Source organism: Aulonocara stuartgranti (genome assembly GCF_965226115.1).
Source record: "Aulonocara stuartgranti genome assembly, chromosome: 15".
Lineage (NCBI taxonomy): Eukaryota > Metazoa > Chordata > Actinopteri > Cichliformes > Cichlidae > Aulonocara > Aulonocara stuartgranti.
Window position 1 is genome coordinate 6,080,743 of NC_138951.1, and position 12,773 is coordinate 6,093,515.

General features: G+C 40.4%; 1 protein-coding gene across 1 annotated transcript; it reads right to left on the minus strand.

Moving 5' to 3' along the window:
• Positions 1-9,771: 9,771 nt before the first annotated feature.
• On the minus strand, positions 9,772-12,254 carry LOC309688697 (uncharacterized protein). Its single transcript, XM_082504602.1, has 3 exons — positions 11,474-12,254; positions 11,093-11,375; positions 9,772-10,960 (listed from the first exon to the last, which is right to left on the minus strand). Exons 1-3 carry the CDS (start codon positions 11,734-11,736, stop codon positions 10,307-10,309), a joined length of 1,200 nt encoding a protein of 399 aa, XP_082360728.1. The 5' UTR covers positions 11,737-12,254; the 3' UTR covers positions 9,772-10,306.
• Between the last annotated feature and the right edge of the window lie 519 nt (positions 12,255-12,773).

Below are 12,773 nucleotides of genomic sequence, written 5' to 3' on the forward strand. Positions count from 1 at the left end.
AGAAGAAATGAGGCACAAGACCGACCAGGTCTATTTCTTGGATGTTTGAACCTCTCATAATGGGCTTTTTAAAAATTTTCAGACATTGCAGGTAAAACGGTCGCGATCTGATGAGACCATTGTTGTTTGAATGAGTCAGCAAAGCCAGATGAGCAGGTAGTCCTTCAGTGTGGCGCAGGATATATACAGCTTCAGCTTCTCTGTACGTGTGTGTGTGTGTGTGTGTGTGTGTGTGTGTGTGTGTGTGTGTGTGTGTGTGTGTGTGTGTGTGTGTGTGTGTGTAGACAAATGAGCAATGCTTCTTATTTTGGCATTCTAACTCCTCAGGCTTTAAAAGAAAAATTGAGTGATACTGACAGTGACCATCCAATTAATTCAAAAGCTGATACTTATAACCTTTTATATTAATAGGGAAAAGAATCCAACGCATGCTGAACAGATGCTTTTGTGTTATTGTGAAAATGTGACAAAACTGGCCTCTAATCTTGAATTCCAACATTTTAGACATAATAACATTTCTGTTGAAGGAGATTCTGTTTGAGATTCTGAAGGAGAAACTTTTGCACTGTTTGACAAAGGTTCTAGTCATATAATAATAAGATTGTCTGAAATTCAGCCTCCAACCCAGATATTCTCTTTCTTTATACTTCAGAGTTCTGAGCTGCTGTCCAGCTTTCTGGAGCACTGTAAAGAAAAGCATTCGAGTGAAAGTACAAGACAAAAATGAAGCTTTATTTTTTTCCATGCAGTTGATGTATTTGACAGTGCTTCTCTCACTCCGCTTCTCAACCAGTCTCTATTCTTTTTCCACATTTCCTCTCTGCCTCAGGTAACATCAATTACAGGCTGAGATACATTTGTGCAGTATAATGTTGTTCCATTACTTTTGTGGAAATAATGCAGAGCAGGGTTTGTTCCCTGTGTCCAACGAGAAAGAGATAAATTTGAAGAAATCTGCGAAAATGCGAATGTATGCCTGTTGAAAAATAATGAGCTCAGACCCAGACTGGCTGATGGACCATCTGCCAGGAGGGTTAAAGAGCACTTTGATTCTCCTTAATCAGTTACCTCCTTCTGTGGCATGTTTTCCTAAATTGATAATCAGAAATACTGGAGATCTGGAGTTCTATGCTGCAGATATTCCCTTTGTCTCTCAGTGGCTCATCCAGCTGGCATTGGTACTGAGGCCTGACTTTTTCTGACAAGTTGAATTGTTTTTAATTTTTGTCAGTAAAGAAACAGTTTGTGGACTTTATATGTAGATTTACTGGTGTAATAGTAGAAGCAGGAATTAGTCTTGGGAACAGCAATCATTTCTTTATCGTGCATAGAAAGATTTATTTTTTATCTCAGTTTAAAAAAAATCAGAGATTAATGGATTATAATATTAAGCATTATATACTTTTAGTCTCTATAATCTTGGGATTTCAGGCTACCACCCTGTTGATGTTTGATAAAAATTCAGTTCAAGTCAGGTTTACTTATATAGCACCAAATCACAACAACAGTCGCCTCAAGGTGCTTTATGCTGTGAGGTAAAAACTACAAGCACTTTGAAACAGTAGGAAGGAAAAACTCCCTTTAACAGGAAGAAACCTCCAGCAGAACCAGGCTCAGGGAGGAGAAGCCATAGGGGTGAAGTGGAAACAAAAGAGAAGAAAAAAGACAAAGATAACATAGGGAGACAGAGAAATAACACACCAAGGGAGAAAAAAGACAAAAAATGTAATGTGATGTATAAACATAAAGGGAGTGAAGAGGTGCTCAGTGCTTCACGTGACGTTCTACAGCAGTATGAGCTGACAGCAGCATGACTAAGGGTTGATTCAGATAACCTGATCCAGCCTATAAGCATAAGGTAAACTGATGGCTTCGAACTGATGAAAACGCACAGAAAAATTCAACGGCCCTAACAGTTTAACCAGTCTAAGGCCTTACAGTGAATGCCATTGTATCTGACATTGTCATTGTCATATTGTATTGGTCAGGAATGTACATTCAACCTCTCGTAAGAAAGAGAAGGGCTTTATATGAGAGAGAGCTGGCTCTCTGACAGAACTGAAAATGAAATCATTCAACAGTATGCCAATGCTTTTCACAGTGACGCTATAAATAGTCTGTGGGCTCGCAGTCGATAGCACCCAGGATGCCAGTAAAGTAGGAAAAAAAACAAAAACATTGACGCTGCAATATACAGAAATATGCTGCAGTGTGTAGAAAAAAACATTTATCCTGATTCCCCTGAATTTTGAAATAATCCTAACAGCCCAGTTTATGTGTATTTATGTGAATATTTTTATGAACATCTTCCAAATAGGACCCAAGTTCACACAGAAATGATGTTGCTGTCAGCTGGGACTGCTATATTTGTCACAACTGTATTTGTCTGTTCCTTATGTATAAAAAAAGAAAGAATACCGTACTCATAAGTATTCATAGAATAGGCTGTAATTACATCTTCCAGAATAACTAAGACACTCTCATAGTTATGTAATTAATCTATAAAAAATACATAGGAGTCGGTCTATGGGTTGCGGAAGCAACCATGTTTGCTTCCCATTATCTTTAAATACAGTGGTCGGGAAAAACATCTCCCTTCTGTCTAATAGTGTTTTATGTATGGGGCTAGAGATCAGCCATATATATAATACTCGAAATGTGGAGGAGATGAGAAGTTGTAGGCATTTTCACAACATAGGGGGGTTATTTAAATTTGGTCCTGCACCTTCCACTTCAAGATATGAAGGCTATGTTTTATCATCTGAGACGGGGTCATCGTCACCAAAGAAGCAAAAAAAATGAAGGAAAGAGACAACGTGGCAAACATCTTAATAAAATGTCATCCTCCTTCTCCTCACTTCAAGCATCATCTCCTAAACTGAAGTTGGGGCTTTAACATGGCACATTTATACACATTTATACACATTTATACATGTGTACAAATGTGGTGATTTATTCTTGATATTGATAAACCTTGAGTGTCCTACAAATCACACTTTCCCACAAATACATAGTTTGATGATTTCACATTACATGAGAGTATATTTCCTAAGTTTAACTATCACCAGCACATAGCAGGTAACAGAGCTAACAGTAGCTAACAGCGACAAAAACAGTTTAGCGCATCCTCAACAATTCATCTCAATATGGTGGTCATTGCTCATTTAAGACCGATTTAAGACTCTGTTTACAAAGTTTTACAGCCTATTGCAGAGTAAATAAAGGTAGACACATCACCATTGACAGCTGAGGTAAAGAGTAGACTCATAGGGAAAACCCTGGGGCAGATCTGGTTTAAACAGTAGTAGAAACACTCCAGCCAACCGTGGCCATTGTTAGATACAGAGTCGAGGGGGGGTGTCATATTTTTAATCTCTCTTGGCTGACTAATCCATGTTTGTCCTATAGCAGTCACCTATCCTATAGCCAGGATTGTGCACTTCATTTGGGAGTGGTAGGAAAATCTAGTGGTGAGAATTTTACACACTGTAACATTATTCCAAGCATATCTGAATGAATAAAACTGTCATTTTTATATATTTCAGTTGCATTGCACAGGCTCAATACTACTGACATGATGCTAAAGCATTTCATAAGAGCATACACTACTGTATAGTTTGGAATACATTTAGCCATGTAATCAAAACTTTGCAAAAATTTCCTCATATTTATTCTCCTAGTCTTTGCTCTTCTGTATAGGTAAGTGATCCTGCAGGGATCTTCTTTATTGATAAATGCAAGTGAAGGAATTGCCAATGGTACAGAGAAGGTATCAAATGTGTGTTTGTACCCAGTGTGGTGTATCTTCTGCTTGTGTCTAAATGCTCTGCACCACACCCTGAAAAAGAAATCTTTCTTCTTCCATCTGGCTGGCTGTGCTGTGGGCTGAATGGCTGATGTATCTGGGTTTCACTTTTGATGACAGCAAGGCGGCTAGAGGCAGCCGAAGCTGGCAGGGCCTGAGGGTTAAGACAGAAGAGCTCCCACACAAAGATTCGCTTTCCTCTGGAGGGGCTCTACAAATGTTTTCCTCCTAAATTAGGCATTTGTTTAAAAGTCTTGGGGAAATCCTCTCAGAAACAATTACCTCTGCTGTCTGAGATACAGTCTGTGGAGGCTGGAGGAGGAAGAGAAGGCTCTATGATTTTTCTATTTAAAGATACTTAACACATCCCCTTAGATAGGTATTTTGAAAGAGCCTTGGGTAGGAAATCCTTTTCTTCCTTCAGTCCCTTTTATGTTTTCCTCCATTTTGTCCTTTCAGGTCCTCTCCTGTCACCTGCTCCTTTGAGGTTTTATTGAATAATGATCTTGATTTGACTTTTCAGTCCTTCATTTTTAGCATCTCTACCAACCTACATCTCCTTTGCATGGCATTTCAAAGACTGAATTGGTGCTTGGTGTGATTTACACTGAACGAGGAGCTCACCTATGTCAAACCTTCAAGGGTTGTAAGAGGTTCTTTCCATCCATGAAAGCATTCTGCTGCCTTTTACAAGGTCCAGAGTGGGGGGGTTTCTCAAAAGCCTATCACTCCACATTTTTGTTGATAAAAGCTTCATTTGATATGTTAATTTTAGTTTGATCTTGTGGTTTTGTTTACCCACACCATGCCTTCAGTTTTAAACACACCTTCCTATTAAATGATATGCATCAGTCAGATAATCATTTTTAATTATAAGCAGCTGGTATCAAATTATGCTAGAAAGTGTATTTACATGAAAGAATTTTAAAAGCCAGTCCAATTTGTTGGCATCGTGCAGTCAGTTCAAAGAGAAAACAAAACTTTCTCCACAAACAAAGCTGAAACAACCAGACAGGGATGGAGGGTCAAGGCACCAAAATCAAGTTAAAAATAAAGTATAAAAATATTAAAGTATTGATTTAAAAAGTATTTCACTGATTAAAAAAATTGTCTGGGATGTGCCCTCCTGCTCGCCCTATGAGAACTGGAATAGGCCCCACCCCCTTTCAGTTCTTCAGGTCTTTATATTCAACCACGCCCGCCTTCAAAGTCAGCACCTTCTTCCCAAGTGATGCAAACAATAGTACACACTGTACAAAACATTTCTTCACTACTGTCTCAAGCAGCAGTAAGCGTCTACTGCTAACACCTCCCCTCAATGTATCCAGGAGCTGTCAGCAACAGCCACTGCAGGCAGAAATAAAAAAAAAAGAAAATGATTTATGTGATGTTATGTTGTGCTCCTCGGTAAATCAACCAAGTAAACAAATTTATGTTCCTTCCACAACATAGATTGTGACAACTGAGGGAAAAATATGAGTGAAAGGTTTTTATTTTATCCTCTTTGTCCTTCAGGAGTGTGAAAGCTGCTGATATATGGGTCTGCTGTTGTTTTTGGTGAGGCCGTGTGTGTGTATGTGTGTGCGTGTGTCTGTGTTTAGGTGTGTTTTTATGTGTGTTGTCAGAGGCTCTACCAGACAGCAAGGCTGGCATTGCTCTTTTCTAGCTAGTCCACTCGGTGGACTAGCTAGAAAATAAAATACAAGCATGGTCAACAATGTTGGAACTCAGAGTTCTGCACCTAAAAAGAAAACACACACACACATAGAGACACAGGCATTAGACACACACGCAGACGCCTCAATTACCAGGCTGTACACATCCGTCTACATTCTCTGGGACTCTGTATTAACTCCCAGATTGTGTCTCACCGTTCCCAATTCTCTCTTCTACTGTTTCATCACGTTGTCTTTTGTCATGCCGAGCCCACACTTGTCACCATTAAAGCGGCCATCAGATTTAAATCCACTGTGAATAACGTGCCATCTCCATTCAAGCCCACATCTGGAGGAAGGGAAATTCCATTCACTCCTATATTTACAGTTAATGCTTCCCACAGCATTCCCCAGAGTAGTGTTGACATGCTGATATCCACTGCCCCCCACTGATTCTGCCTAGAATCACATGCGCTTCCTGCACAAGCAGACAAAAGGTCTGCAGTATGATTCATTGTGGAGAAAGAACGTGCACGTATTGTAATGTTCATGCTTGCCCAAGCACTTATGGGAGCAGTTTTTGAACAGTGATTAAACAAGGTATGTTAAAATTTTAAAGTGGTTAAAGTAAAAAACCACATAAAATATTAGGTTGGAAGTGGCATATAATTCCCTCAGTGTAGTGTTTGCAAATGTATGACTTTCATTAACTGAAGCAGACATGCACTATTTAATACCCTGTGGCAAGCGTGTCAAGTGTGCACGGGCACCGAGGGCAGAAAAGGGGAGGGGGCGGGGTTGTAATTAGCAGTTCCAGTAATTAGACTAAAGGTCAATGTTAACAAGACAGAGTATCTAATTTCTCATTGGGTATGAATCTGTACGCAGACCACCATCTGAGAAAACAGGCATGCATGCGCGCGCTCGGACGCCCTATTAATCACGGCACAGATAAAAGTGAGACAACATTTCCATTCTAGGGGTGAGCTGATCTTGCGCATGACATTTTTCACCTAACTCTTAAACCCCCACCCGCTCTCTTCCTCTCTTCAGCCACTGCATCTCATTAATGGTGATAGCCAATTAACACGAGCAATAATTACTAACCTTTTCCATTTCTCTTCCATGCCACTAATGACCCCAGTGTGCTCTGCTCCTTATCTTTATCCTTGCTATCCAGAGACACGAGTGAGTTTATTTCTTTGCCTCAAGCTGAAGTTAATGCAGCAGCGCTCATGAGGAAGAAGATGAATAGAGTTGTGCTTCTGTTTATTGTCTTAAATGGCACCGCCACCTACAAGGGGGCTTCATGAAGATGATATCTAAAGGTGAACTACTCACCCGTGAGGACTCGCTTCCAGCCCGCCCGATCATTTCTTTTTAATGTCTTTCATTTTTTATGTAGATGGTGTCAGCCTCTGTGCCATAACCCTGCACATCTGTGTTTCTAGTTTCTCACAATAGGTTAGAACAGTAAGCTGGGCTCCGAATGAAAGGAGAGATGTTCAAAAATGTCATACAGAGAAGTGCTTTGCGTAATTCAGTGCTTTTAGAAGGGGTTTCAAAACCAGTTTCGTAGGTACAAGCTTTCAAGAACTCGGTGAATGATTAATTCAATTCAGTCTTTCTGAAAGAGCACCAATTTACAGCATAAGCAATCTCAAGGCACTTTATATTTTAATATGAGGACTTTACAATACCAAAAGTACAGCATTCACACTCTCCCTTTGACAAAGCTTTGTAGGAAGTGTTGGTAAAGCGTACTAAAAGCTCAGCACATTCTCTACATGCTTTGACACATTTTTCAGTCTCCCACACAAGCACAGAGAAAGAGACACACTCAGACAATAATAATAATAATAATGGATTGCATTTATATAGCGCTTTTCAAGGCACCCAAAGCGCTTTACAATTCCACTATTCATTCACTCTCACATTCACACACTGGTGACGAGGAAAGGAAGAGATATAGGGGCCAAGCCTTGCAGCCACTATCCATCACATCCTCAATTAACATTTGACTGGGCTAGATGGCCGTCTGTATCGACATTTCATTAGTAGCAGAGTCAGTACAGTACCATGTCAGGTATGTTAATGGGGTGGAGCCTTGCAGCCAACAGTACAATTTGAAGCGTAGAGCTAAGAGGAAGCCAAGAAATCTAATGAAGATATCCTCCTCTACTTACTTTATTACAGTGCAGTACTATGAAAGGTCTCCTTGTTGGCTACTGCTTTTATATTACAGTCTCTGGTGGGAGTAAAAATATGTTCTGTAACCTATAAGGACATATTTTGGGGCCCATGCTAAACACAATGCTTACATATTATTACTTCTTATTAGCACTTTTTAAGGTGATAAGATGCTGGCAAAAGAAAAAAAGAAAGACTGCAGACATACAGCGCAGAAAAGGTAGCAATGGTGTTTTTTTGTTTTGTTTCTACACAAAATATTGAGAAATGTTTCACAATTTTGCAAAACAGCATGTGGAATAATTTCATAGGAGTTGCTTGGTTAAGAACAAACAGCTGTTGCAAACATCATCATACAGAAATAACATGGGAAACCTCCGATCATGATTCCGATCATGTCTTGAGATAAAGACATGATAGGAATATATTTTAATATATCAGTTTATGTGAATCTCCCACCCCATCCCAAAGCTGCTTTGTTGGATAGAGGTGTGGTGACTGTGGAGGCTGTTTGAGTACCATGAACTCACCGTCATCTTCAAGAAATCAGACTGTGGTCATGTGGGAGTGACATGGTCAACAGCACTCAAGTCTGTAGTGTTTAAATGAGGCTAGGTTGGCCAAAGTGTGTCAGGAAAATATACACAACAAAAATTACAGAACCACCACCAGGAAGGATGGATCCATGTTGTTTACATCAAATTCTGACTTCCCATCCAAATGTCACTGCAGGATTCAGGACTCAACAGACCACGCAATGCTTTTTCCAATTTGCTATCGTCTAGCCTATAGTTTCTTGTTCTTAGCTGACAGGAGTGTCACCCGCTGTCGTCTTCTGCTGCTGCAGCCCATCTGCTGTGCACCTTACTTGTACTGTAACAAGTGGTTCTTTGAGGTTTGTTGCCTTCCTATCATCTTGAAGCCGTGTGTCCTGCTCTGACCTCTGTCATCACCAAGGTGTTTTCACCCAGAGTACTGCCGCTCACTATATATTTTCTCAATTTTTCCTGGGCTTCTCTGTAAATCCTACAGATGGCTATGTGGGAAAATCCCAGTAGGTCAGCAGTTTCTGAAATACAACAACCATGCCACGATAACAAGCAGTTGAATAGGTGTACCTAATAAACTGTCTGCAAATGTATATCCGTCTGTTGTGCTTCATTCAGCATGTTTTCAAGGCCTTTTCAACACAGATGAAAGAAATACAAATAGAGCAGCAAAGCTGTGGTTTACAATAAAGAAAAGAAAGAGCAGAAAGAATCTTAAAAAAAAGATCTCAGTGTAGATGATGAGAACGAAAAACCCGTGAAATAATTCTCAGAAATTATTCTCAAGGGTCTCGTCCCTACAAGCAACCACTTCATGTTGCATGTTGTTATTTGATCCAGGGCTGTTTTGAAAATTATTGATTATGGCTGCTTGAACAAAACAAATGGCCTTGATTTAATAGGTCACTGGGAAAGACAAACAGATCTATCAGAAGCCGGTTCGTTTACATAGCCATCATCTCGTGAACCACTCACCATTTGTCAATTCATCTGAAACCAAGTGTGAAAAGGCACCTAATTACCATCTACGAACGACAGTATAAGACTGTAAATTATCTGGCCTGTTCAATCAGCGATAACGATGTTTCTCTCAGTGACACTGGGAGCTCTTTCTGTGGAAAAGAAAAGACAGCCGTGGGTAACCAGACCCACTCTGAATGACACCAAAATGAAGACATCTGGAATGAGACTGGTGCAGAAGAAATAAGAGGTGGCTGGCAGGAGGAGAGTAAGAGAAGTAGGTGGGGATATGACCTTTACTCCCAGCACCTGCAGGCAGGGATATTACTCAGCAAGCCACTCAATGAGTGAATCGATCCAGACACACAGCTCAGCTGCAATCAATACTGGCCTTAATATAGTCCATACTAAATATTGGCTTTTAAATGAGATACCAGTGGCATTTTTTCACCTCACTTCTCTCATTACAGTTTTTTACAGTCGCTAACAAGCGCCTATCCATACTTCAGATACTTTTTCTAAACTCTTAACACAGACCCACACCTACAAAACACAATTGGCCAAATGGATAATATCCTTCCCAAAAATGCACTTTGTTAAATATATACTAACTCCTCATTTCAAAATTAGAACACATCTTTCTCTGCACACACTAACTGTACAAAAACACTATAAATCTGACTCAAAATGAAATTAGTCTGTCAAAGAATAACACTTGTTTTCACTTCACAAGGTACATGCAGTCAATCAAAGTACACCAGGTTTCAAAATACTGGCTATTATTGACATTACAAAAACTGCATAGACTTTTATGTTTCAGTTTCACAGGTATTTGCATGCGAAACATGCAATCCACCATATTGACACCAGAAATGTCTTGGTTGGTAACTGTATGTCCACATGTACAGTAATGTTCACATTCAAAAGCATTCCAGTAAAAAGCAAACAAGTTTTTGTTTCTTTACTGTTTACCACAGGAGGTACAGTAGAAACACGGTATGATAGGACAGAGAAAGTTTTACAGTATTGCTTACAGTGAACAAAATATCCATGAAACACACAAGAGCATTCTGAACAAAAAAACAACAGCAAAAAGCCAAGATAAAAAGGGGGGGAGGGGGGCTAAAAAAAAGGCAAAAAAGTTGCATCTAATCTCTGCGATCTTCAGGGTTAGGCCACATGTTTTCATCAACATCACATCTGATGTCAGCCAAGTCGATGCACCTGGGATAAAACCGCCTGGTATGTCGGATCCACCCTTGGCAATCGTCAACTGTGATGTCCCTGGAGCCAGCATCCATGGCTTCAAGGAGGGACATCTGGTCATGTGGCTGATGGTCATAAACCTTCCACCGCCATGCAGAAAAGAACTCCTCTATGGGGTTGAGGAAAGGTGAATAGGGTGGAAGGAAGAGACTCACCAGTCTTGGGTGGACTTCAAACCATGTTGTTATTGCTTGCGAGTGATGGAAAGCCACATTGTCCCAGGTAATTACAAAGGTCCTCATGTTTTCACCCTCCTGACCCTGCTCTGGAACCAGGCGCTGGTGGAGATCATTGAGAAAGGCAAGCAAGCGCTCTGTATTATAGGGTCCAACCTGACATTTGTGAAGGAGTAATCCTGCATTTGCAATTGCTGCACACATGGTAATGTTTGCCCCTCTCTGTCCTGGCACATCAACTGTGGCCCTTTTTCCAATTACATTTCGTCCACGTCGACGCCTTTTGGCCAGATTGAATCCTGCCTCATCGATGTATATGAATTCATGAGGGGCCTGGTTGGCCTCCAATTCCATAACTCTCTGAAACAAAGTTTATGTAAGTCATGTTAGTACTGTATACCATACTGTACTGTAACCTAGTATTGTGTAGGTTACCTACTTGCAAAGTGCAAAGCTTATAGAACTGGACATTGGATTGAATATACACTGTACCTGGACATATTGTCGTCGTAGCTCCTTGACCCTCTCACTGTTCCTCTCAAAGGGAACAGTGTAGAGCTGCTTCATCCGCACTCTATGTTTGGACAATGTCCGCGAAATGGTTGTGAGGCTGATTCTATCGATATTGTCGAATATCTCATGGTCCGCCACAATTCTGGTTTGTATTTCACGCAGTTTTATTGCATTATTTGCAGTAACCATTTCCACAATGGCAAGCTCCTGATCATTACTGAGGAGCTTTCCTCTTCCCCCAGAGGGTGGAAGACGTTGCATTCTTTAGAAAGACAAAAAATTCAACATATGCATTACTGTATGACCATATTGACATGTCAAGTGAGAATAGGAACAATCCATGTAAAATGCAATACTTACCTGTTGGTTTGTTGAAAGGTGCGTATAATGGAGGCAACCGTTGACCGCCTCAAATTGGGCTGCACTCTTTCACCAGCCTCTCTTAGTGAAAGACCATGGTTGATTACATGGTCAATGATAGTGGCACGGATTTCATCACTGACTACTGTTCTTGCAGCCCTTGGAATGCCACCACCACGCATTCTTACACCTCTACCTTGCCCTCTCCTTGGGCCTGCTCTTCTCTCTGGGCCCCTTGCTCTTACTCCTCCTCGACCAGACATTACAGTGTTTGTCTTTTTTTTGTTTCCAAAAACATCACTCCTCAAGGTCTTGCCTTATGAACCCCACTGAGTCTAAGCCAGAATGGAAGAAGGTGTGGTTGGCCCAATTTACCCAACATAAATCAGCTGTGTGTCAATTATTCAATTGTTTGTTTGTTTACAGCTGAGATATATTTTTGATATTGATATTGTTTTTGTACTGATATCATTGCAGGGGCAGAGGTTTTTATACTGTATCTACGGTTTGGAATATTGTTTTTGCTATTGTGGGATGTTGTGTGTTAACATTCGTAGATACTACAAGAACAGTCCATAGTTTTGTTGGGAGGTATAACTTGTCTGTTAAGAAAATGTAAGCATTGTGGAAATGTGTTCACTGACTGCATATTGGGTGAACACGACATGAAATGTGTGAATGGTATGGCCACAACAGACCGATCCTGTGCTAATTGTGTTTAGAGTTTTGCAAATGTGACAACTGTTTGGACAAACGCTTGTTAGCGACTGTAAAAAACTGTAATACCCATCATGTTTCATTTTACTCCTGTTCCAACCTCAGGCAGCTCTGAGCAACAGCAAAACTGAAGTTAACAATTTAGTCCCGCTGGCACTAAAGCAGTGCGTTATTTCCACCTTTGGATTCTAAAATTATTGTAATTTACCTTTGCATAGCAACGCTGAATACCAAACTCCCTTCAAGGGCCCTATGTGAGAGTGTGTAAGCAATCCTGTGGGTAAATATGTGTGTGTTGACACTAAATGAATAGATCTCCTCAGTTATGTTTTTGTCTTCTGCTTCCAACAGCTATTTAATAACACATACACAGGCATGTGTCGCACGTCATTATTCGAACTTCATGTCATCTCAGCTGTTCTGGAAGCTGAACAGTTCATGCTGTATGACAGAGTGGCAACCATCTAACAATAGCTCCCTCATGTGGTGGAAAAGCTTCTCTGTTCCTCTAATATTACCTACATGTTCTTCTAATGTCTATTCAACAGGGAGAAGGTTTTTTTTTTTTTCCTTTTTCTTTTCA